We start from the raw sequence: 24,827 nt of genomic DNA on the forward strand, positions 1-24,827 counted from the left end.
CAAAAGCCAAGCGGGTTCTGCATCAGCCTTTAAAAACCACTGAAATGATCTCACTTGTCACGCTGTAGTCCAAATATTTTGGCCATTTAGATGCAACCTTCCGTGCTGGTGAAATTAAGTGTATTATTAATCTTACCTGGCCCAGTGACAAGGTGGGCAGATCAGATAAATCTCCTCGCAGCCGATCAAGCAAGGGCAGGCGTATCCTTATCAGTGCAAAGTCGACACTGGTGTTTCCGGCACAGCGCTGCTGGAGCAGAGCCTGCCTGGGGAGGGGGGCGGCAGGACGGTGGGGGCTGGGGGCCCCCCACGAGGGGAGGGTGGGGCAGTGTGGGGAGGTGGCTGAGAGAAGAGACATGACCCCTGACTTCAGGGTTCACAAGGCAGTCACATGGGGGTCACAGGGTCAGGGCGGGATGGGGTCTTCTGAGCTAGAACCCGAGCTGGAGTTGGCTGCAACATCAAAAATCAGGTTTCATATGTGTTGCAGACTTTCGCGAACCCTACTTTTTTTCTGATTTTATTTTATTATTGTTTTTTAATTAAAAATTTTGGGGGGAGGGTAATTAGATTTATTGATTTTGTTATTTTTTTAACAGAGTTACTGGGGATCGAACCCATGACCTCATGCATGCTCAGCATGCACTCTACCACTGAGCTACACCCTCTCCCTTCTCTGACTTTAAATGCTCATTATAGAAAAGAAAGAAAATGACGAAGAAGAAGGTTAGTGAGCACCTGGCTCCACTGCCAGAAGTCACCCCTGAGAACAAATCGGGGCGGGGAGTTCTTTCCAGGTTTCTGTGTAAGGATTTATAACTGGAAATTTTCTGTGTATAATTTTAAACTGCTTTTTCCCCTACTTGGCAGTATATTGTTTTCAGCACGCGCGTGTGCTTTACTGAGCTGATCCTTTATCATCTGACAGATGCTCATCGGGGTCCGTGCAGGCTGTTTCCCACCTTCCCCGCCGCCAGCCGGGCCTCGCGCATCCTTCCTTCCTGCAGCTCCCCTGAGTTTCCGTTTCCTTAGGCTGAGGAGAGAGGCTCGGACTCGGGCACATTCTTGCTCTGCTGCGGGCACCGCGGAGGCGCTGCCTGACGACCAGGGCATCCCCAGGAGGGAGCTCTGGAGTCACACACCAGTGGGGCAGAGGGCGGAGGGCTTACGTTACTGAGCAGGAAACTGAGGCTGGGGAGGGGACGGCCTGCCAGCGGACAGGCTGCACCGACGGGCGCACCTCCCTGAGTGTGAACCCCAGGAAGCGACCGGTCAGGCTACCAGGGTGATAGTGCCCCCGGTCAGCTAGTGCTTCTCTGAACCCAGTGAGCCGAGGGCCAGCGGCCGGGCTGCCGGGTGCCAGGCTCACGGGGCCAGCCCGGCCAGCTGGCTCCTAGGGACGACCTAATGCAGGCATGGGCCGTGTTGTGTGGGAACAGCCGGCTTTCCCAGGTGCCCCGGCTACCGTCTCTGCCGGGGTCTCAGGTGTGCAGCTGCAAGGTGGGAGCTCACCTCTCTGCTGGTGTCCCCGTGCCCCCCCTAGCCAGCTCTGAGTGGCCCTGAGGCTCCGCTGGGAGGCCCTTCTACCTTTCCAAGCATTTGCTTCTTAAGAGCTGAGACCCAGCGGCCCAACCAGCAGAGCACAGCTCATGGGGACAAGCTCTTAACCAGCTCAGCTCCCGGGTCTGAGCCACCGGCCATCTCCCCATCCTTGGACGTGGGCGTGGGCCTGCGCAGACTCAGCTGAAACGGATCTGTCCCTACGGGGAGGCACGGTGCCCTGGGATATCAGGGACCCACATACAAACACTAGGACGATCTGGAAATTTGTAGCCATGAGGTTTAAACCGTTGATGCTGGAGCCTGGCCCGGGCAAACTCGCCTTCCCCCAAACCGCTGGACTCTCGGCTGAGGGCCGAGGGGGTAGCACACTAGAGACGCGCCTGGCGGGGCTGTTACTCCTGCTGTTCCCTCTGTGCTCGCTCGGGGCAGGCCCGGAGGGGCTTTGCGTCTTGATCTCATTCGGCCCACACTGAGCACCACAGGATCAGCCCTGTCACCCCCTCAGTGGGGGTTCCCTCCTGATTCGGGGTGTCTGTACTCGGTGGGGTCCAGCTGGCTCCTCAGGGTGGGAGGGCTGGTGGGCAGGCTCCGGGGTCCCCAGCTGGCCTCAACCAGGGTGTGCCCCTCCCCTGTCTTACTCCCGCACCACGGGCCTTTGAAGAAGAGCCTTGTGGCTGAGCTCATGTGAAGCCACTGGTCCTGGGCAGCCATCCAGGCCTTGGGTGAGACCTGTGACTGCCTGGGTCTCCGTCCCCGTCCTGTGTCTCCATCGCCCCGGGCAGGTGGGAACCCTGATGCTCATGCCCCTGGGGGAGGATAAGATGGAGCAGCTGGAGCGGAGCAAGGGGGAGGGCAGGCCGAGGCCTCTGCAGGTGAGGCTAGGAGCCCGAGGGAGGCCCGGTGGGCGGCCACAGTGACAGCAGAGAACCCGGCCCTGGGAATTTACAGGAGGTGCTGGCGGGAGCCCACACTTGGCCACGGTTGCCTGGAAGTGGGAGGCGGGAACACGGGCGGTGGGGGGGGTCAGGAAGGGGGCCCCGAACGGGCGAAGTGAGGGTCTGCGCCTGCAGCTGAGGAAATGGTCCATCTCCTTCGGCTCATCAGTGACACCTGGGCCTGGGGCTCGCCTTTCCCGTCCGTCTGTCCATCTGTCTGTCCTGCCTGCAGGGCGCTGCCCTGCCCCCCCAGGGAGGGGGGTGTGGAGGTCAGGCCGCTGCAGGCGGGTGGGTCTGGGCCTCTCCTCTTGGGCAACCTCATTTCCAGGACACTTCCTCTTGGGGCAGTTTCTCGGCTCAGAGGTGATCTCTTTGGGGAGCAAGGACCCCCGTTAGTAGGAGGACAAAGGCCAGTTGTCATTATCAGCCTGGGGATGGGGCGCCCTTGAAGGGAGCTCTGGGGCTGGGGGCTGGCAGACGGGGCGAGGTGGGGTAACGGTGGAAGAGGTTAAACATCCCCCCGGAGATTTTCTCAGTGCCAAGGCTTTGGGCTCTTCCCAGAGCAAACCCTGCCAGGCTTCCTCACGGGGGCTGGAGACTCACTGTACAGAAGGGTAAACTGAGGCTCTGGGAGGGAAAGGACCTTCCTCTAAGTACAGCGGGGCTGAGATGTAAACAGGGACGCTGAGAGCCCAGCCCCGGGGCTTGGGGAGGAGCCAGGCCCCTGAAAACCGTGTCCTGCCTCCCTCCCTCCCTCCCTCCACGAACATTTTGACCTCCCATGGTGTGCCTGGTGGGGAAACGGAAAGCTGGTGGTCCCGTCCCCAGGTCCCCAGCCTCGCTGAGCCCGCACCCGTGGGAACATCAAGGAAACAAACCTCGCATAGGGACAGAGGTGCAGGCTGTCGCAGGGTGCAGAGAAGCGCCGGCCGACCTGGGAGGCGGTCAGCCAACCGCCGACGGGGCCGCCCCGGGGCTGGGCCTTCCAGCGCAAGGTGGAGGGGCCTGTGTGGACCTCATCCAGAACGCAGTCTGGCCGGGACCGGGACGGCTTGTGGGCAGGGCTGGGTGCCAGCAGAGGGAGATGACTCAGGGCAGGAAGGGAGGGCCCGGCCGGTTTCTTAGGAGCTTGGACTTTATCCCGAGGGCAGTGTGGAGCAGGAAGGGGTTTATAAGCTGGCAGTGACCTGATGGGCGGGGGCGGCAGGGGCTCTGCTTCACCCTGGGCGGAGGGAGACTCCGGACCAGCTGATGGCGCAGGGTCTCCAGCCACAGAGGGTAGGGCCCAGGCCTGCCGGGCCTCCTCTGTGGGGACAGCAGCTTCCTTGGACCCAGAGCTGCAGCCTGGAGGCAGGTCAGGCCCCACTGGGCTGCCGCTGGCCCAGGGCTGCGGAGCAGCGAGCCGGGCAGCGCTGGCCCTGCCGGCTGCGGGGCTGGGAGCGGGGACCTGCGTGTTCAGGTACGGCTTCCTGTGATGCAAGCTCAAGGAGCAGCAGGCGAACTCCTGGGATCCTCTTCCACTCCTCGACGCAGACGACGACTCCTTGCCGCCACTGTCAACAACCGCTCCCACCTCCCCGGGGCCGCGGCCGCCACACGTGTGATATTTAAACCACGCTGGTGGCTGACAGAGACGTATGGATATTTTTAATCCCAACAGGCTATTACGGTTCATATCATGTCTGTCAAATAAATATTATGAATCATTTCCCGTTATCTTTATGGGGGCAAGTTGACTACATCACTGAGATTGGGCACGGCGGCTCTCCCCAGGATATTCATCCACTTCTGTGTATACGTATGTGCGCAGAGGGAGATTTATGCAGCAATCATCGATGATAAATGCCCCCGATAAAACACATTATCTTCTTGCTTGATGGGCGGCATCTGGAGAGGGGCATGGTGGACAGGAGCCAGGGAACGGGCGGGCCACCTTCAGAGCCAGGCTGGCACTTGGATGGGCACCCAGGCTGGGACTCTCGGACTTCGCCCTGCTCCTCAGCTCCTGGGATGCGTAACAGTGATTTCCCTAGAGATATGTTCTCACTTCATGTAAGAAAGGCTCCATGATTAGGGGCTCTTTTCTCTCTTTTTATAGAAAAAGAGACTGAGGTTCAGAGAGGGCCATGTGACGGCTGGCGGCTGAGCCAGGCGTGGCCTCCCCTTCCTAGCACCTACCCGAGCACCCAGGTTTTCAAGTCTGCTGCGTGGTCCTCCTCCCTGGACTCTGGTCTTACCATCCACATACCGGTGAGAAGCAGGGAGGTGGAGCAGCTCACTGGAGGCAGGAGGCCGAGCTGCTGGTTGTCCCAAGGCTTCCCTAGGGGGCCTGACCATCAGCCTCCAAAGCGAGCGTACTGACGTCAGAGCTGGAGCCATGGCATGGCCTGCAGCCAGTCACAACCTCCCTCAGCCTCAGTGACACCGTCTGTGAAGTGGGGAAACAGGAGTCCTGTCGGATGAGATGATGCCTGGCAGTGGGGGCCAGACCTGGCACCAAGAGGCCCCCAGGAGACACCAGGGTCCTCTCCTGCTAACTCGGAACTCTCCGGACCACCCTGGCACTCTCTGCCCTTCCCGGCTGCCCCTCACCCCTCCTTCCCCTCCGCACCTGTGACTCCTTCTGGGTGACCTTGGCGATTGGTGGGAGCATCTCTTTGGAGGCCTCTGGAAGGAACCCACCAGCTCCTGCCGGGAGCTGCCCTAAAATCCTGGTCCTTCGCAGAGGCCCCTGTCCCCTCAGGCCTGTCTCACACAGCTGGTTTGCCCAAGCCGCCTTTCAGCTCCCACGGGTTTGGAGCGAGCCTCCCGGGTGCTGGTAAGCTGCCTGCCTTCAGAGCACCTGGTTCACATGGAGCCCAAGCTTTCTCTTGCCTGCGCTGGTCTGGGTGTGCAGGGCCGGCCGTCCCCCGGGGCCAGGTGCTGCCCATAGGCAGGAGCAGTCAAGGTGCTGCAGGGGTGCAGAAGCCATCCTTTTTCCCATGGCGTCCCCTTCCTTCTCCTCCCCACTAAGCAGAACAGACTGGAGGCCCAGTGTGGACCAGCAGCTTTCCTGATTTCCCCTAGACAATGGAGAGACAGGGCAGGACCCGGGGGGACCTCAGGTGAGTCCCTGCCTCTCTGGGCTTCATCCCCACCTCCCAGCTTGAGTCATCTGTCACCACGGACAGAGTGTCACCCCGCAAAGGAGCCACAGGGGTGATGAGAAAGTACTCGTCGGTCTGGGGCACTGCGGATAGGCTGGAATGCCTAAGCCCCCGCTCTGCCTGATGGGGGCCAAGGGCCCCGAACCCCTGTGAAACCCTGCTGGCCACCAGCTCAGGACCACATGGACCCTCCTTCGGGGGAAAGAACTGGAAGCAGCCAAAGTGCCCCTTGGTGCCCCAGGAACTGCTGGGAGGCGTCTGCCCAGACGCCAGTCTCGGGGGCCCCAGCCTGGCGGACACCAGCCTTTAAAAATATTATTCACCGAGCGATTCTGAAGACTGTTTACAAGACTAAGCAGAGACAGGCGCATGGAATAGGCCAAAGTACCTTAAAAAGCATCCTTCAGCGGGGGAAAAAAAGCCCCAAACAAAAAACAAAACCCTCTCAGATCCCGGCTTGTAAATAGATGGATATTACTATAAAAATATTTTTGGCTGCAGAAGCACATGGCAGGGAGGCTGGGGGCGGTTTTTTCCATGGTTAGCTTGGACCTGGTGACTCCAAATGGGGCAGCCACTGTCCCAGGCAGTGTCCTGTGGGATCATTTGCACCAAAGAGCCCCAGCTCGAGGGGAGAGGGAGAAACAGAAATAACAAGCAGCAAGCATACTTTCCACCAGGGAGCCCGGGAGTTCGCTCCCCTCTGCGGCCGGGCTCCCCTCCGCAGTCCTAGCGGCGGCTCCCCCCTGCCCCTTGCCGCCCCGCCCCCGCCCCCTGCAGATGGGAAGGTGAGGCTGAGGGCAGCTCAGCACCAGCAGCCCCCGAGGCTGGATTTGAGGCAGGTCTGCAGGGCTCCGGACCCCGTGCTCACTCCACCACCCACCCGGTCTCCCAGGGCCCCGGGGGAGGCTGGCGCTGCGGGACGCCTTCACGGGCCTCTCTCAGGCCTGGCCCGGGGAGAGGAACCCACGCGGAAATCTGCCTCTGTGTGTGGCGCCCTGTCTCCAGGCCCCAACAATTCCAAAGGGAGTCTCGCGTTTTCTGTGGCAAGGGGCAAGGGGCTGGGGGAGGGGTGGGGAGCCCAGGGTGGCAGACGGCCCGCTCTCGTGGGCAGGTGACTTCAGATGCTTCAGCCCAACCTTGGAGGCCTCCAGAACCAGCTTTCCCACAAGGGTCTGGCGTGTTCCGACCTGCCTGCCGAGCGGGCTGTTCCCCCAACGTGCTGGCTACCACCCACCTCCGGGCCACTGCTCCTGCTGGTCCTTCTGCCTGGAGTGCCCTCAGCCTTGTCTCGACCTGATGGAAACCTCCCTCCTTCAAGATGCAACTCAGGAACAGCTGTGCCCAGGAGACATCCCGGCCCTCAGGTCACTGTCCCTAACACTTCCGGTCTGCCCATCACTCTCCACGTCAAACAACAGCTCCTTGTGGGTGTGTCTTGGCTCCCTTTTAGGCTGGGGCTCTCAGAGGGCCTAGTTCACTTCCTCGTAATAACAGTGATACAGACATAGAAAACAAACTCTGGTTATCAAAGGGAAAAGGGGTATGGGGGGATAAACTAAGAGTTTGGGATTAACATATACACTTCACTGTACATAAAATAAACAACAAGGACTTACTGTACAGTACAGGAAACTATATTCAATACCTTGTAATAGCCTGCAATAAAATAATCTGAAAAAGAATATATGTATGTATCAATGAATCACTTTGCTATACACCTGAAACGAACACAACATTGTAAATCTACTCTATTTCAATAAAAATTAAAAAAACAGTGGTAACAGTAGTGGTAGTGACTATCACTTCCTGAGCTCCTCCTCCTTGGGGCCAGACTCTCCTGGCGTTATCTCATCTCGTCATCTGCATGACTCAGCGGGAGGGTGTGGCCATGCCCCTTTTACAGATGAGGAGACCGAGGCACAGGGAAGGGAGTGGACTGGTCAGGCCACCCGGCTGGCGAGAGGCAGAGCTGGTATCCGCCTGAGTACCTAGGCTGAGCACAGGGTCTGGCCCCTGGGAAAAATGCCACAGATGTTTGTTGAATGAATGACCGATCCATGGCACTGGAAGCAGGGGGCATTCACGTTGCTCTTGCCCCTCACCTCCCCCCACCACCATGCTCACCCTCTCTGTCTAGAGACCCAGCAGGAGGCAGTGCTGACCTTGACCCGCTGGGGGCGGGAGCTGTGCAGCCTCACACCCTCAGGGGCCCAAAGGCTCCAAACATGGGCCTTGGGTTCAAATGCTGGCTTCATCCTCACTCCAGGGTGACCCGTCTGCCATGTCACCTCTCCCAGCCTCATCGCCCTCATGAGTCAGGCAGGCTAGCAGTGCCCACTGCAGTGTGTTGTCGGAGGGGACAAGCAGAGAAGCGGGTGGGCGGTCCTGGGTGCTCTCTTCCGGCCCACTCGTGACCAGCAGGGCCCCCCAAGGGGCAAGGGCATCTGGTCTCTTCGTCTCTAGCGGGATTGGCAAGGTCTGATGCAGGTCGGGAGGAGGACAGGCCAGGAGGATGGCGTTCAGACGGGCCACTGACTGTGCACATGGCCAGGGGCACGCCAGGGGGGATGGAGGCAGGCCTGAGAACCGGGGCTGGCACACGGCTCGCACACCATACGTGTCAGCACCGCTGTTTGCTCTTTTTCATCCTTTTCCTGCGTGCTTGCCCGCCCCCAGCCCCGGCAGGAGGAAATCAGTTTTAGAAGTGGGTGGCTGTGCTGCGTGAACTGGGGGAGTGGGTTTGTTGTGATGACAGATGTGGACCACAGTTAAACAGGCTGCTGCTGGAGGGAGGGGCAGGGACTGGACAGGGTGTGGGGGGGCAGACGGCAGGGTGCCCGGGATCTCGAGGGGGATGGGGAGCACGGATCAAGCAGAAGCTGGGGGGAAGTACAAGCCTGGGTCGTGGCCTGCGGCTGTGCTGGGGGAGGGAGGGCTCCCTGGCAAGCACTTGCCTGGGGCTCGTGCCCCAAGTGCCTCAAGGGCCTCTCTCCTGGACAGGTCTCAGTGGCCTTGGAGGGATCGTTTCTGGCCGTCCATTGGGAGGTGGTCCTGTTACTCCCCTATTCCACAGAGAGGAACGTGAAGCCCAGAAGGGTGGTGAGGCTTGCTCGAGGACACACGGGTGGCAGTGGGCACCATGCAGTAGGACTCTCTTTTGTCCCTGAGCAGCGGTGATGACCATCTACACTCAGGCATCACCTCCTTAACAGAGGCCCCTGACCCAGGCCCACCATGAGCCGCCCCTCTGCCGCCCACAGACTGGGTCTAACAGGGCGGAGTGCGGTGAGGAGGGAGGCGCAGTGCTGGGCCAGCCTGCCTCGGGGGTGACACCTCAGCCTGGGCTGTGCCTGCTCAGGATGCTCGGCTCTGCGCAGGTGACTCACACCAGGACCCCGACTCCAAACGCCCAAGCCATCCGGGGGGGGGGTGCCTTTCCTTTTGCTTTTGAACAAACAAGCCATGAATTGAAAAGTCAGGGCAGAGAACTATCCAAGGCATAAAAATAGACCCCGGCCACAAAGTCAGCACCCAACGCGGCAGCCCGTCCTCGGCCTGGCGTCTTTAAGGAAGGCTCCCACAAGCCGGGGCCGCAGTGCAGCAGCAGCGTGAGCACCCCTTCCCCTCGGCCTGCGGCCCGTCCGTGCGGGCGGGGCTAGGGGGTGCCCGTCTGCCTCCGCTTGCCCTTAGGCGTGAAGGTGGGGGGCCGACTGGGGGCTCCAGGAAACAAAACACTCCTCCTCCCCCGACGGAGCCGAGCCTGTGCCCCCGCGTCAGGGCTCACGGCCCCTCCGGGCCTCAGTTTCCCCACGTGAGGGCCGGGGTGGACGCGCAGCGCGGCTGGCCGCTTTGTGTGGCCGCCCAGACAATGGCCCGGCCGCGCAGTCCGGCTCTCCTCCGCCTGCTCCGCCGGGCGGTTTTTTTGGGGCAGGCCAGGGAGGGAATTGTGCTCCCGCCCCGCCCGCCCGCGCCCCCCCGCGCCGCCGCCCCCTCCCCCGCCGCCCCCGCGCGGCTCCCGGGAACGCCTGGCGGAGGGAAACTTGCAAGTTTGCGCCGCACTCGCTCGCCTGCAACTCGGCGGCCGGGCGGGCTGGCGGAGGGGGGCGCGCTCCGGGCGGGCGGGGGGAGAGGCGGGGGGGGGTGCGCGGGGGGCGGCGGGGGCGGCGCGCTCCGGGCGGGCGGGGGACCGGCGGGGGGTGCGCTCCTGGCGGGCGGGGCTGGGCGGGCGCGCAGGCCGGGCGGGCGGCGGCGCTGCGCCGAGTCCGCGCCCGTCGCGGGCCCCCCGCCGCCCCCCCGCCGTCGCCGCAGCGGTCGGAGCGGGGCGCGGGCGCGCGCGGCGGGGACGCGGGCGCGGGCGCGCGGCGGCGGCGCGCAGCACAAGTAGTTTACATTGTTGGGCGACTTTTGCAACAACTCGCCGCGCCGCGGCCTCCGCGCGCCGCCGCCGCCGCCGCCGCCGCCGGCTCCCGCCGCCCGGGCCCGGCCGGCCGCGCCGGGGGCCGCCGCGCTCGCCCGCCCTCCCGCCGCGAGGTCGCCGCAGACATGGACACCAAACATTTCCTGCCGCTCGGTAAGTGCTCGCGGGCGGCGGCGGGGGCGGCGGCGGCGGGGCGCGTTCCCGGCGCGCGCGGGGGCCCCGGCCCGCCCCGCTCGGCCCCGCGCCCCCCGCCGCCCCGCGCGGAGTTGGGGCGCGGGGCAGGATCGGGTGGGCCAGGCAACTTTTCCCGGGGCGGCTGGGCCGGGTGGGGGCGAGGGCGGCGGGAGGCCCCCGGCCCGAGCCGGGCCCCCGACTTGGTGGCAGAGCGGGACTGGGCAGCGGGCCGGCGGCAGGGCCCGAGGGGTTGTGGGTCGGCTGGACCAGGGGGCTCCTGCCGCCGCCCCGGCAGCTCCTCGCGCCCTTGGCCCCCAGGCGCTCGGCTCAGCCGGGCGGCGCAACTTGTGCGCTTCCAGCCTCCGGCCGCCCTGGCATCGGGACGGCCTCTGCGCCGCCGCCCGGGCTGCGGAGTCCAGCAGGCCGCCGGCCCTGGAACACTCGGGACCCCTCCTCCCCGAAAGCAGCTCACGCGCGGGTGGCCAGTCACCAAGGGGCCTTACGACCGGGAACATGAAGCCTGGGAAGGACCCATTCCAGAAATGGGGCCCCTCTCTTTGGCACACCCGACTGTTCTCCGGGGCTGGCCTTACTCTTAGGGGAGGATGTCCCAGAAGCACGGAGGGTCAGTGTCCCTGTCCTTCGGCTGCCATCCCGGCCAGTGGCTTGCCTGCCCCACACTGCCCTCCAACTCCAGGCCCGGACCTGCTGAGGAGGAGGAGGAGGAGGAGGAGGAGGAGGAGGAGGAGGAGGAGGAGGAGGAAGAGGAAGGAGCATGGCCAGGTGCCCCCAGCCGCTGTCCTCCCTAGAGTTTGGGAGCCAGTGAGAGGCAGGAGAGGGGGGAGGGTGTGGGGAGACTTTATAAATGAGCCCCGGGAAGGATATTAATTTGGTGGTGGGGCCGGCAGCCAGGCTGTCAGCCTGGGTGAAGGATTTGTGCTGAATGGAAATTAAAACAGCTGATTATGAATGAAACCCGAGGTCTGTTGCCCCTCCTGCCTGCCCACCCCACTGTAGCCTAGGGTGCAGATTGGCCACTCGGTTGGCGACCAGAACACAGCACAGCTGCAAGGACGTTTGGTGAGATTGGGAGGTGGAGGGGAGCCGCATGGACCTGGCCCCCTGGATGTCTGGGCCAGGGCCTGAGCACCCTGGGGCACGCTTACAGAGTGGCACATGGCAGGGTGACTGGCATGGGGTTCCAAGTTTGTCAAATGTAAGGACTCCTTCCTTGACTGTACAACGGAGACCTCTGCAGGTGCCAAGCGGAGCACGCTCCTTCCTCCCCAGAGCCCCCGGGTTGGGCACTCATGCCCATTTTGCAGATGAGAAAACTGGCTGGGAAAGACTGAGGCCACAGGCTACAAAGTGATGGAGTTTGGATTTGAACCCCCAGCCCGAAGTGCCTGTGTATGTGTGTGTTTGTGTGTGTGTGGAGCAGGAATGAAAATCTGTGACTCGCCACTGCCAGGCCTGACGTGGAGCTGGCGGGACCCTGTGTGGGGCAACAACATGTCCTTTCCCCCATCCAAGCTTTGCACATTTGTGTGCACACACACACACACACACACACACACACAGAGCTAGGTTCTCTGGGAGGATCCCTTTGGAGCAGGAATGCTCAGTTCTGTCTCTGCGCCCCTCCCTGCCCCCGATGAGGCAGGGCCATGGCTGGGTTCTTGGAGCCGGACAGGTCCCTGTCCCTGATATCCTGGGAGGGTCCTGGGAGTCGGCCCATAGAGGGCCCGGGCCATCGGGTGGCTGTGTTGGAGTCCCCACGAAGAGGAAAGGCAGTGCCCCAGGAACCTGGATGGGGGTCGTTGGAGGCGGGGTCGTGTCCTCCCTCCCACTGAAAGGAGGCTCAGGGGCTTCTCTCTGACCCAGCCTGTGGCCTCCCAGGCAGCCCATGCCCCAGGCCTGAGTGGAGGAGAGCCCTGGGCTCTGATTACACTTTATTTTTTTCTAAGCGTGTGACCAGCTCTGAAGTCTAGTGGAGTTGAAGGTCCATTTAAGCGGCTACTTGCCTAAGCCCTTTTGTCAACACGGCCTAATCCGTTGTGGGGGGTGAGTGTCAGAGGGCCTGGCTTGTCCAAGCCGGCGGCCCAGGGTGGACCTGGAGCTGCCCCTTGCATTGTCCGTCCGCTTTCCAGGCCTTGGGCGGAGGGCCTCCTCCTTCCTGCGCCCACTGCCCCCGGGGCTTGGCGGGCCTGGGCACTTGCTCTCGCCGGCCAGGGAGTCTCCCGGCTGCTCAGCCACCCGGCGGAGGCGGGGACGAGCCCAAGGCGCAGAACTGGAGGAGGAGGAACGTGCCCAAGGCAGCCCCCGCACCCTGCCCCTGCCGCTCGCTCGGCACCGCGGCCCGCTGGGGATGGGCGTCTGTGCTGGCGGGGGGTCCGGGCGGCAGGGCTGACGGAGCCTGTAGAGAAAGTCCCAAGGTCTCAGACCGCAGGCCCCTGGCTGCTCGCAGCCCGTTTGCCAGGGGAGGCATGAGGGGGCCGGTAGGAGAGCCGGAGGCCCAGCGGCCATCCTCTGGGCGGCTCTTGGGGGCCTGGGTGAGCTTAGAGCCCTGGTGAGGGGCGTCTGCGTCTGGTAACATCAGAGCCCTTGGGACCCAAAATAGAGCACATTCCGGGGCCTCCCGAAATAACAGGGTCACATGACTCTCTGGAGGCCGGGCCTGGAGGCCGGGCTTGGAGTTGGGCCCGCCAAGGCAGTCCTGTCTTGGCCTGGGCACTGTGGACTGTTGGGGCGTTTGTTTTGGTAAACTCCAGAGGGGGCTCTCTTTGTTGATGGGGGAAGTGTCAGGGTGAGAAAAACAGCCCTCAGATGGGCCTGGCTGTGGCCGTGGCCGTGGCCTTGCTGGCCTGAGTCCTTGCCCGGGGTTGGACGCCTGTCTGCTGTGCCTGGGCCCGCTATGCAGCCCTGACCCACTCTGCCCAAACGCGAGTGGGACGAGCTGGGGATCCCCAGGAAGGGCCACGGGGGAAGGGCCAGGCAGCTCTGAGCTGGGGCTTGGCGGAGCTGAGCGGGCAGCCCTCCGGCCGCCGGGGGCCTGCTCCCCGCTCCACCAGCTCTTCCAGCTGTGCCTGTCCTTCAGGGCCTGCGGGGAACTACGCCTCCTCCAGGAGGCCCTCTGCCTGCCTTCTCCCTGCCCCTGCCCTACCCCTGCTGTGGCTTTGGGGGTGGGGTTTGACTGGTGATCTCTGTCTCCTTTCCTGGTTGTGGAATTACTGTGTGGCACACAATGGGTGTTTGGGGTAGCCCCCTGCCTTGCAGGGCTGAGCCTGCATGCCATGGACGCTGGCATCCAGAGAGGGCCCTTCGGTGAGTTGATGTTGGACAGACTTCTGCTGCACAGAAGGTGGTGTGGGCTGGGGGTGAAGGCCCCAAACGCTGCCTAGGGCCAGTGGAGGTCACCTGCGGAGTTTTGTTTTCTTGGATCCCGTGGGTTCTTTACACAATCAGCATATTTCAGGGTCGTGGTCCCCAGTCTCAGGGCCGTCCTCCACGGGAAGAGGGCTCCTGGGCCTGACTCACCTGCTCTCTGTAGGACAGAGCAGAGGCACTGAGCTGGCTCAGGACAAGGCCTGCCCCTCCTTCCCTTCTCCACCCATCCCTAGTTTGCCCAAGCTTGTTTATGGCTGGCTCTGGTGGCCAGGGCCTTGAGGTCTCCCATTCACTGGTCTCTTCTCACGGGAACTGACCATTAACAGGGCCAGGGATGGGCAGGAGTCAGGGCCCTGGAGAGCCTGTGTGTCTGGACTCAGGGCCTGGGTGGCTGGTGGGGCTGGTGTCCATCTGGGGCTCACCTTTGAGACCTTTGTCCCAGTGCTCGCTATGCAGGTGTTTCCTGGATGCTCTGGATGGGTCAGGGGAGAGGGCCAGCCCCCCCCACCCCCCACCCCCGCTTCCCCCACCTGCGCAGTTACATTTTATAAGGTGCAGATCTACCTTCTCCTTCCTCTCCCCCTCCCCCTCCATTCAGGCCCCTTTGTCACTTCCTCCCCCCACCAGCTCTCTCTGGAATGAGCTGGCCACTCCTGGGGGGACCCCAGGAACTGCACCTTTGGTGTGGGCTGGTGGTCAGGCCACTGGGAATCGAGTCCTCTGTCCCTGTTTGTGTGTGTGGCCTGCCTGCCGGCCTCTCAGAGCCTGACCGTCCACCTGTAAGGTGGACGCCTCGATTGGTTCCTCCACGGTGCTGGGGAAGGCAGTCCATCTTGTCAGAGGGGCATGTCTACCTGATGATCCATCTTCAGAGTTGAGGCCTGTGGCCAGAGCATCCCTGTGTCCCCCGCCTGGGTCAAGTGGAGCCCAGTTCTCGAATGTTGGACCAAAACAGGGCCACAAAGCAGAGAAGATGGCTGGTGCCGTCAAGCCTGCAGAGTGGATGTCGGGAAGAGGGCTGCCCCCGGCCCTACCTTCCGCTCTGCGTGAGCGCTGACGTGGCCCCTGATCTGGGCTCCCTGACCCCTGTGGGGTCCCTGCTATGTGCGCCCTGCCCAAGGCCCGCGGGAGGCAGGTGGGGCGGGGGGCTCGCACGCCCACCCGAGCCCGGTGTGAGATGTTCTGAGCAGTTGCGCCCCGGCGCCTCACAGACGGGGAAATTGCACCCTAGAGTTACAAAGCAATTGTCTAGCTCAGCAGACGAATGAGCGTGAAATGGAGCAGAAAGCAGCTAGAGAAAATTGGCCCAGGACGTTGCAGGGGAGAGCAGGGTGCACACGCGCGTGTCGGGCCCGGGGTGCGCCCGCTCCCGCGTCCAGACCTGCTGCCTCCCTCGCGGGCCTGCAGCTGGGCCCTGCCTGCGCTCCGCCTGGCGGTCTGTTGCTTGTCGCTACGTCTGCGTGTCCTCTTGTCCCAGAGGCCTGTGTCCCCGTATCCCTGCCCATGGAGCAGGTGAGCCGGGTGGCCGCTCAGGTCCTGATTTCTGTGGTGTCCAGATTCCAGGTGGGTCTCTTGGTCCCTGCCTGTCCTGTTTTTCTAAATCTCTCCCGAATTGTCCACGGCCCTATGCTGCCTCTGCGGGGACACGATGGCTCCTTCTGCTGGGTGCTCGCTGTGGACCTGGGACTTGATTTCTGGGACCTGGTGAGGGCCTCATGGGGACAGCCCAGCGAGTGGGTAGGAAGACTGGCTTGCTGTGAGGCCCGCCACAGCCTTTGCACCGCTCGGCACCTCTGGGCTGTCCAGCCTGCTTTTTCTCAGTAAATTGCTTTCCCACTGTGCCCCCGACCCCCTGATCCTCAGGTGGCATCTTCTGAAGCCATTTGCCTGGCGGGGGTGCTGGGTGTGCACCCTGTCATGGCTCCCTGGGACTCTGTTACATGTGCATCTCAGGCCCTCGGGTGAGTGTTTTGTGCTGGGAGACTCGGGGGCAGGGGGAGCTTCCTTGTGTGTGTTCTGTCCCCGATCACTCCTTGAAGGCTGTCTGGGGAGTGGAGACCCTCATCTTCCTCCAGGGTTGTCCTTGGCTGGGGTGGGGCGGGGCCAGGCTGTTGATATGCTGGAAAACCATGGATTGGGTCAGCAGCCAGAGGTGCAGCCTGAGGACCCCTGAGGCCTGGCGCCCCCTCATCCCGCCCGGATGGAGCTGGCTGGCAGCGAATTCCTGAGGGACCTGGTCGGAGGAGGCTGGGTGAGGACAGCCACACCCGGTCCCCAGGGCAGGGCGGGGCCTTGCTTATCTCTGTGTTCCCCGTCCTGAGCGTGTGCACACGCACACATGCATGCGCAGGCATGTGACTACACACGCACACATGCATGCACAGGCATGTGACTACACACACACACGCACACAGGTGCACACACGGGCACGCACAAGCATGTGTACCTGGGCACGCACAGCCACGCGTGCATGCGCTCACACGCGCACGTACTTGTGCACGGGCCTGGCCCGGCTGGTGCTTCTGACAGTCTCGAGGCTCTTCCATAGCAGGACTCAGGCCTGCTGGTGGCTCCGTGCACCCGGTGCCTCGGGCGCACCCGCTGGTGCTGGCGTTGGCCTGCTGCCCCGTGGAGGTGGGCGTGAGCCCTGGAGGTGGTGCAGGCTTCCTGCTGGAGCCGGTTCTGGCGTGGACTCTGAAGGAGAGGCCGGATTGCAACAGGTGGGGGGAGGGGCCCCGGGGGAGGGTCAGCTGAGACAGAGGCCCAGAGGCCTGGCCCCGAGGCCGGTGTGGCTGGGGCTGGGAGAGGAGGTCCTGTGTGAGGGGGTTGGAGAGACCGGCGGCCAGCCGGGGCCACGGGGTCCGGTGTGGTGATGTGCACCGTTGGAATGGGGCCTCCAGCTCTGTGCAGAGGCTGGGCTGGAGGACGAAGGGTCTTTGGTGGGCTTGGAGCCCAAAGTGGCAGGTGCTCCTGTGAGTGGGCCCTGGCTGGGTCACTCAGTGCGGCAGCATGGGCTGGGGGCTGGGACTCCAGGTGGCTTCCTGGGAGGTCGGACTAGGCTGCTGGGACCCTGGGCTGGGGAGCGCTACCTTTCCTGAGTGCGGGGCTGGGGGAGGAGCCCCCCACCCCTACCCGGCCCTCGGTTTCCTCCTGTCGCCTCTCCCCTTCAAGGTCCTGGGGCCCCTAGCCTGTCCTTGGGGACATGCTCTCCACCTCATGTGCAGCCCCCACATGACCTGAGATGTTCCAGGGTCTGGTGTGCTAATGGCTTCAATGACGTGGTCTGGGGTGTCTGGGAAAGGTGATGGAACAGTCTGGAGGTCAAGGGGGCCTGAGCCCAGTCCTGGAAAGGCGCGTCTGACCAGAGCACCAAATGAAGCTGGGGGATGGGCTGTCCTTGGGGAGCAGGGTGACTGGGCCTCCTGGGGGGCAGGGCAGGGACTCAAGGGCCAAGATGGGGACCAGCCCTGGGTGCTGGGGAAGTGGGATATTGAAGGCCTTTGGTGGGCTGGAGCCACTGAGGCCCTTGATGTGAATTGATACCTCGGGGTCCTCTCTCCTGAGATGTTCATGGCTGGCCCGTGGCTCTGAGTTCCTGAGCCAGGTGCTAGCAGTGCTGTCAGCTGGGGCTGGGGACGCAAAGGGAGCCCGTGGTCTCCTTCCCGGGGACCCAGAGCCTAGCCCTGGCCTCCCTGTGCCTCTGTGGGCCCATCTGAGCAGTAGTGGTTTCTAGCTGTGCCTCGGTTTCCCTGGTCGTGCCCAGGGTGCTGGCGTGAAGGGTCCCCGCAGAGGCTGCGGCAGCCCTGAGCCCGGAGCCTCCAGCACGGAGGGCAGGGGGCAAGGGCAGAGTGAGCTGGGCCCGGGCCAGCCGTGTGTGAATCCTGCATTGGCCGTGGATGAACCCCGTGGAGCTCAAAGCCGGCCGGGTGTGGCGGCCGGGCTGTAACGAGGTTACTGATTCAACAGGCTTCCTCGTGCTGCCGCCCTGAACCAGGGAGGCTGGGAGCCCCGGGGAGGGATCTAAGTAGCCCATAATTGACCAATTTAGCTTAAGTGTCCGCACTGGCCCCCGGCAGAGGTCAGGTGGTGACAGCCCAGGTGGCGGAGTCGCCTCGCTCACAGGCTCCCGATGGACAGCTGCCTTCTGCCAAGCCCTCTGGGGTAGGTGCCGTTGGGCAGCTGGCCCTGAGCCTCCACCTGGAGCTCCCTGTCCCCATCCCCTCCCCACCTGTCTGTGGGACTGTGTCTTCTGGAAGCCTGCATGCTTTCCCCGGCCAGAGCCAGCCGGGCTGTCCCTGTGCCGTGTAGACATGGGGCAGTTGGCACGGTTCGGGGCTGGGTGCCGGGCTGCCTGTGTTCCACACTGTCCCCGCTTTTCACTTATATTTCGGGTAGTGGCATGGCCTCGTAGGGACATGGAGGGTCAGCCGAGTGCGGGCACAGGGCGGGCGGGCTTGGTCTGTCCTGGTAGAGCAGGTGCCCGGCCAGCGTGGGCTGCCGGCCTGCTGGCCGGTCTGAAACATGGGCACCCGTGCGGCCCAGCGTGGTGTCCAGGTATTGAGGAGTGGGATGGAGGTGACCCCACGACTGACCGTCAGTGACAGCTCACCCCACACCATGAGGATGTACCCAGGGCCCTGCCGAGGGGCTGGAGGGCCAGTCTGGCCCCTGCTCTCCGGGAAACCCAGGCCTCGTGTCCAGAGCACCTGCCTTGCTGACCGTTTGCCCCTCAGAGGCTGGGCCAGGCGCTGGGCTGCATTGGTCAGTGGTGGCCGTGGCAGTGGCCTCTGCTGAGCCACCCTGTGCTCTGCCCTCCCCATGGACAGGCCGCGAGGTGGGGGCTACTGTGTCTCCCCCTTTGGGATGAGGGCTTCAGGCTTGGGGAGCTTGAGTGACGCCCCCAGGGTACCCTGGCTGGGAGGGCCCAGAAGGCCACGCTGGGGTCCAGGCTGCAGTGGGGGTCCTTCCCAGAGACAGTCAGTGCCTGCTGTGTGCCCCCGCGACTGGGCTTTGTCCGGAGCAGCTTTGCGGTGCCCTCAGTGGAGGCTGTCACTGCTGCTCCCAGGAGATGTCTGCATGGTTGAGCTCTTGGGGGGTTCTCTGAACCCCTTTGTGTTGCCCTGCCTGGGTGGGCGTCTGGTCACCCCCCTGCCTCTGTGGAGCAAGAGAGCCCGTCCGGTGCAGGGGTGCCGCCTGGGGTGGGGTGGACGGTCCAGTTTGCTCTCTGACCCAGCTTGCTGCATGCTTGGGCAGGTCCCTTCTACCCCGCGGGTCTCGATTTCCCTGGGGCCCTCTGGCTGCTGGAACCTCTGCCCCTCCCTCTCTTGGCCTCGTTCCCACGAGCTGGTGGCCGTGCGATTGGGGCGGCACAGCTGGGGACCAGCTCCTCAGGGAATGGCTCTGTGCCCTCCTCCTTTTGAGGGGGTAGACCTGGGTGTGGGGGAGAGGTGGGTGCCTGGGAGCTAGGAAGTCGGCTGGGGCGGGGCACATGGTCCCTCGAGCTGGCCAAGCTCTGCTTTTTAGCTGAGTGTCACAATGAGACACTGTGGGGGGGGGCACAGGCAGCGGGGAGACGGGTCGTTATGACGGGGCCGTGGGCAGAGAAGGGACAGATGCTGCACCCCGTGGTCTGGCTGACCCCTTCCCTCCTGGGGCTCTGATATCCCTCTCTGGATTCTCCATGGCCCCCCGTTGCCCCAGTGTGGAGGCTGGGCCTCTGCTCGGTGTCACGTGGCCCTGAAGCCTCTCCGGCCTCATCAGGCACCGTCTGCTCTGCTCTTTGGCTTTCTGTGTTAAAAGCTTGCTAGTGGGAAAACCTACCCTGTGTGTTGAATGAGTGCCAGCCCTGAGTTGGGGGCTACGTGGTCCTGGGCTGGGGGGGTTATCTTTCTGGGCCAGAGTTGCCTCACCTGTAAACCACCCTGGGAAATCAGGGAGGCTTCAAAGAGGAGGTGACGTTAGGTTTTTAGGGAGCAATAGGAATTTGCTGGGTGGGCTGTGGGGAGGGAGTCAAGGCAGAGAGAATGAGTGGACCCTTGCCAGAGAGCTCTGGCACCAGCCGAGGGCGTGGAGGGGGCGCCCACGTGGGCGTGGGTAGGGGTCCTGCCTGGAGGGCTGGGGAGGATCTGACTGCGCGGCCAGGCTCCTCTGGCTTGCCTCTTGCTGGCTGGGCCACAGGCCTGTGTTGGTGAGGAACCTGTGAGCGTGGGGGTGCGGTCAGCTGGTCTGGGAATAATTAACCTTGGGAGGTGGTGAGACTGGGAGTGGGCCTGGCTGTGGTCTGGCAGCCCCCGGCCGGCTGCGGGCAGCCCCTCGGAGCCGTTTTCTGCCGCCTGATGTCCCCTCTGCTTCCCGGGCCTGGAATGTTCTGGTCTAGGGCATGACCCACGCTGACCCAGCACGTGTTCTTATACCAGCTTGGATCTCCGGCTCCTGGGGGAGTGGCCATCGCTGGGCCCCCCTCCTGGTGGGGTGGCTGAGGGCCCTTCCCCCACCCCCACCCTGTCTGGTCCATCCTGTGGTCCCTTGCCTTGGCCTGTGCCCCTCCTTGTGGGCGGCACCAGGCGTCTTTTGCCCCGGAGCCTCCTGCCTGGGTGCTGGGCTGTCTGGTGGCTCCTCACCCTCTCCTCGTCTGAATTGAGGAAAACACCAGTGATTGGGGGCAGAGTCCACGGGAGGTGGCAGAGCTGCCCCCGCCCCACCCCTGCTCCTGGACTTTCTGCCCAGGATCAAGGTCAGGAGGAGGGTTGGGAGGTGGGGGCCTTGAACACTGGGTGCCTGGCTGCTCTGGGCCCAGACAGTGGTGAGGCGGGCCACGGCCTGGGGCGGGGCAGCTCTGGGCCCGGCTGGAGAGGCGAGGGCAGTGGGGATGGGAGCGGGGCCTTCGCCCTCCCCGCCCTGTCGCCCTGGGTGCAAGGTCAGGGGCAGCAGCCTCCCGCTCCGGGGCTGGGACTCCGGGGAGACTGCTGCCCGGGGGACGGGGGCATGCTCAGGGCCACTGGCCTGAACTGTTCTGGCTCTGCCACATGAGCTTCATGGCTTGGAGTACGTTACTTCCTCCGTTTATCTCGGTTTCCTCACTTGTGAAATGGAGAGATGTGGGGCTGGGCTGGAGGTGGGAAGTACCCGATGGCATGCTGCGGCTCCGGCCGGGACGCCGGCAGACACCTCTGGGAGTGCAGCCCGTTTCCCCCTGGGGCCCCAAGGCCGCGGAGCCCCCTGCTCACCCATGGGCTTGGCTCATAGGTCTCGTTTGCTGCTGGGCGCACGGCGCATGACGCTGGCACCACACCAGCCTCGGAAGATGTTTGTTGACTGAATCAGTGCTTTCCAGTGCTTTCTGCAAGTGTCTCTCCCACCCCCTTCACTTCAGGGACGCTGTAGGGGTGAGCCCACCCCGTGTGAAGCTGACTTTTAAAATGATCATTATTTCAATCACCCTCCTTCTGGGGGTCCTCCCCAACTTTTCAAGGGAGGGAAGTCCTGCTGTGTGTCTGCCCTGGTGCCGATTCCTGGGAGGGGAGCAGGGAGAGGCGGGGGCCCTGCCCTGGAGGTTTCTGGGCCCATGCTTGCAGCTGGGGGCCCTGGGAGCCCTCAAGGGAGCCCGAGGCCAGGTATGTGAATGAGCGTGTTCCTGCCCACGATGAGCCCCGACCCTCGACTCTGCTTGCTTTAGACGCAACTGCCACCTGCTGCTGGACAGAAGGCTTCCCCTGGACTCAGTGCTCAGATGCAGGGTCAGGCCCCTCAGCCCTAGGTGACTGCCTGTGTTGACACCCTGCTCCTTCCTCTGCTGCTCAGCGCGGCTTGTTGAAACTTGGCTGGTGAGGGTGGGAGACGGTGGAAGTCAAAGCCTGGCCGAGAGGTTCAGAGCAGACCTGCCAGCTTGCTGTCTACTCACCGGTCCGTCTGACTGGCTGTCTGTCTGCCGACTCCTGGGAGGCAGAATTGAGTGAAGCCCAGCCATCAGGATGGTGAGTGGTACTCGGGGTCAGGGTGGACTGGGACGAGCCCCAGGACCACCTTTTGTGTCACCTTGGACCAGAGTTTTAAAACCTCTCTGGGCCTCAGTTTTCTTACCTGTGAAGCGGGGCTTGTAGTGAATCTGGAGCTGAGGTTGACCCACGTGGCCATGCCTGCCTTTGGTGTGAGGGAGGAGATGGTGTGAGTGGTGGTGGTAGGACATACTGGCACTGAAGGGCACAGCTTGCCTTAGTGTTCAGGGGGTTGGGCACTCTGAATTGGGTCCTGAAGGATGCATAAGAGTTTGCCTGGGAGAAGTAAGTTTCTGCGTCCTCACATCTGCACGTTAGCTTTGTCTGCGTGCGGCCTCCTCAGAGCTTCTTGAATCTGCCCGTGATGAGCTGCGGGCAGTGAGGGGAAAGGGTAGAGATGGAATCAGAGAGCATGGAGAAGGCTCTGGGACTTCTGCCTCGGGTAGGTGGAGCCGCTGGGGGGGTCCCGGGAGGGTTGGCGCCTGGACTGTGCTTGGTAGGGGGCCCTGCTGCTGTGAGAGAAGTTGGGGTGGAGGGCAGGGCAGGAGAGTGGTAACTGGGCGGAAGCTGTCCAGGGCGCTCGGCCTGAGCACCGGGAAGGGTGAGGAAAACCATGGAGGGGGCGGGGCCCATCAGGACTTTGGTGTGGGATGCGGCCTGTCACGTGGGCCGCTGCCTCCTGGACGCAAGCAGCTGGGCAGTCAGGAGCACGGCTTTAGGCCACTGTGGCCTGGCTTGGGCCCCGAGTCAGCTCCGAAACTGCAGACGGGGCTCACGGTAGCCCCAGCACCCTTGGGCACCCGGGACTAAGGGAGATGCTGCAGGCAAAGCGCAGAGCACAGCCTGGGGTGTCCCAGGCCTCTCTGGGCCTCGCTCTCAGTCTGGAGGGTGGGCAGATGTCGGGGCACGGCCCCTGGCCTGGGATGGGCCACTGCTGGGCCTTCGATCCCTGCTGACTTCTGGCTCCCGTGGCTGGCGTGGGAAGGGATTTATAAAAAGAAAACGTGTGGTACTCATGGCCACCTCATGCCGGGTGCGATCTGAGTCCTTCTGGCTGTAGGACCACGGGCAGCTCTGGTTCGAGGCCGACTGGCCCCCAGCCCAGGTGGTGCTCCTCCCACCCTGGCTGGCATCCTCCCCGCCTCCATCCCAGGGTCACGGGGTGAGGTTGCGTCTCCTGGTGCCCTCGAAACTGCAGCTCTCGGGAGGGGCGTGCTCCCCGCGTGCGTCTCCCCAGCCACGGCGACCTCCCTGCCCGCAGCTTGTAGCCGAGACTTACCTGCTTGTGGACAGTTATTGCGTCTCCTGCATTGGGCCTTGGGGATGCTCTCGTGGCCAGCTAATGGAGAGGGGGAGGGGCTGGCTCCTGAGCCCACGCTGGTCCTGGACGTGGCTGATAAGCCGTGGGGCTTGTTATCAGAGGGGGCAGTCAGTGCCCCCCACCCCCTTGCCATCACTTCAGCCCTGCAGTGAGGCCAGGTCCTGCGCTCAGCCCGGCCCCCTGGGCCAGGGGAGGGGGTCAGGTGCATCACGGCCTCGGGGAAGTGAGTGGGCCACGCAGGGGCCTGGGGCTCCCAGGGAGATCCCTCCAGGGCTCTAGGGATGGCCTGCCCCGAACCTCCCTCCCCTGCTGACCCTTGGTCCCTCTTGGGGGCTGGCCCTGCACGCCCCCAGCCCCCAACCCCACTCCAGTTTTTGGGATGAATGTTGTCAGTGTCATCATCTCCCTTACTGTCTAGGCCCTTCTCTTGGTGCTGGGTGCCCACTGGCCGCCACTGGAGTCCCTGACCTTGGGCTCGGCTCCTAGGACCTGGAGGCCAGAAGGCCCAGGGCCTGCCTTCTTACCCTCTGCTCTCACCTGTGGGGCCTGTACCTTGGGCTCTCGGGCCAGCTCAGCGGGTCTGTGGGCTGGAGGGGCTGGGCAGAAAGGCTAGGGCTGGGAGGGGAGGGCATGCCTGCTCCTCTCCGCTCCCCGCCCTTGGGCACTCCATCCTCCCCAGACCCTCCTTGAGGACTTGGAGCCAGAACCATGGGTGGGGCACAGAGAGTGGGCAGGGTCACTCCTGTGGCCGGGTTCCAGAGCCAGGGTGCACGTGTGCGGGCCTCTGTGTGGATGGTGTTTGAGCCTATGTGGGCGTGAGGGTGTGTGCTCCGTGGGTCCAGCACAGGCGGGCCCAGGTTGGAGGTGGGAAGTGGGCAGGTGCCGGGGCGGGGTGTGTGCAGGGAGCCCGGTGTGCTCAGAAGTGCAGGGAGGCCGAGGGGTACGCGAGCTGCAGGAGGATTTGGGGCTTCCTCCTGGGGCTGGAGTGTGGAGCAGGCTGAGAGCAGTTGTGTGTTCCGGGGAGACCTCGGGCTGTTTGGGGACTGCCGGTGCTGGCTCAGATGATTGCTATCACCCCAGACCTCCCTGGCCAGTCCCCTAGAGCTTACCCCAGTTCCCAGGGCTCGGTGAGGGGTTCGATGAACTATGGACCTCGTGGCAGGCACTGACGGGGCCCCTGGGAGGGACGAGGACACTCTGAAGAGGTACGTGGTGGCCTGGTGTGGCCCATCCACGGCACACGTCCCGCGGCCCCAGGCCCGGGCTGTGGCAGCGTCATTCACGGTCTGCAGCCCTTTCGGTGGGTGCCCTCGGTGGCTCAACTAGTTGCTGAGCACTGACCCAGCAAGTGCCTTCCCGAATGAAGCCGGTAGTGGATGGACAGTCTTCACGCTGCCAAGGGCCGGGGTGCTGGGGTGTGTGAGCCGCAGCCTGGCCTCAGTGGCCTTCCCTGTCCCTCTGGATGGGGTGTCTCAGCTCCAGGATCTCTTCTGGGGAGGCTATGCCCTGGGAGAACAAGCCAGTCTTGAAGCCAGGGTCAGTCATGCACACTTTAGTGTGAATGAGCCTAATGCCAACCCTGTAAGGGACCAACCGGAAAGGATAGGAAAGAAGGCTTCCTCTGATTGTGTAGATGAGGAAATTGGGGTCTGAGCTGCTTGGAGAGCCAGGCTGGGTCTCTTACTGAAGTCTGGGGCCCTTATCTCCTGCTGCCCACTCTGGGGCAGAGGGAGTGTTCGGACAGGGAGGGTCCTGGAGGGGCCCTGGCAGAGAGAGGTGTGTGGCAGGCCTGAGTGAGATCGTGGCTGGTGATGCCGGAGCCTCGTGCTGGAGCCCAGCTCCTTGCCCAGGGTCACACGACTCGTTGGCTGCAGAGCTGACTGGCCC

General features: G+C 63.5%; 1 protein-coding gene and 1 long non-coding RNA gene across 2 annotated transcripts in view; one reads left to right on the forward strand and one right to left on the reverse strand.

The window, feature by feature from the left end:
* Positions 1–328: 328 nt before the first annotated feature.
* LOC123616678 (uncharacterized) lies at positions 329–9,624 on the reverse strand. The gene is made up of 3 exons (XR_006724686.2): positions 6,882–9,624; positions 3,377–5,560; positions 329–2,868 (listed from the first exon to the last, which is right to left on the reverse strand). It is a non-coding gene; the product is annotated as an uncharacterized LOC123616678 (long non-coding RNA).
* A 439-nt stretch (positions 9,625–10,063) lies between these two features.
* Positions 10,064–24,827, forward strand: part of RXRA (retinoid X receptor alpha) — a 96,229-nt gene continuing 81,465 nt past the window's right edge. Inside the window, exon 1 of the mRNA XM_074362640.1 lies at positions 10,064–10,217. Within this exon, the coding sequence (XP_074218741.1) occupies positions 10,190–10,217 (28 nt within the window). The 5' untranslated portion in view covers positions 10,064–10,189. The remainder of the gene's footprint in view (positions 10,218–24,827) is intronic.

Source organism: Camelus bactrianus, chromosome 4, assembly GCF_048773025.1.
Source record: "Camelus bactrianus isolate YW-2024 breed Bactrian camel chromosome 4, ASM4877302v1, whole genome shotgun sequence".
Lineage (NCBI taxonomy): Eukaryota > Metazoa > Chordata > Mammalia > Artiodactyla > Camelidae > Camelus > Camelus bactrianus.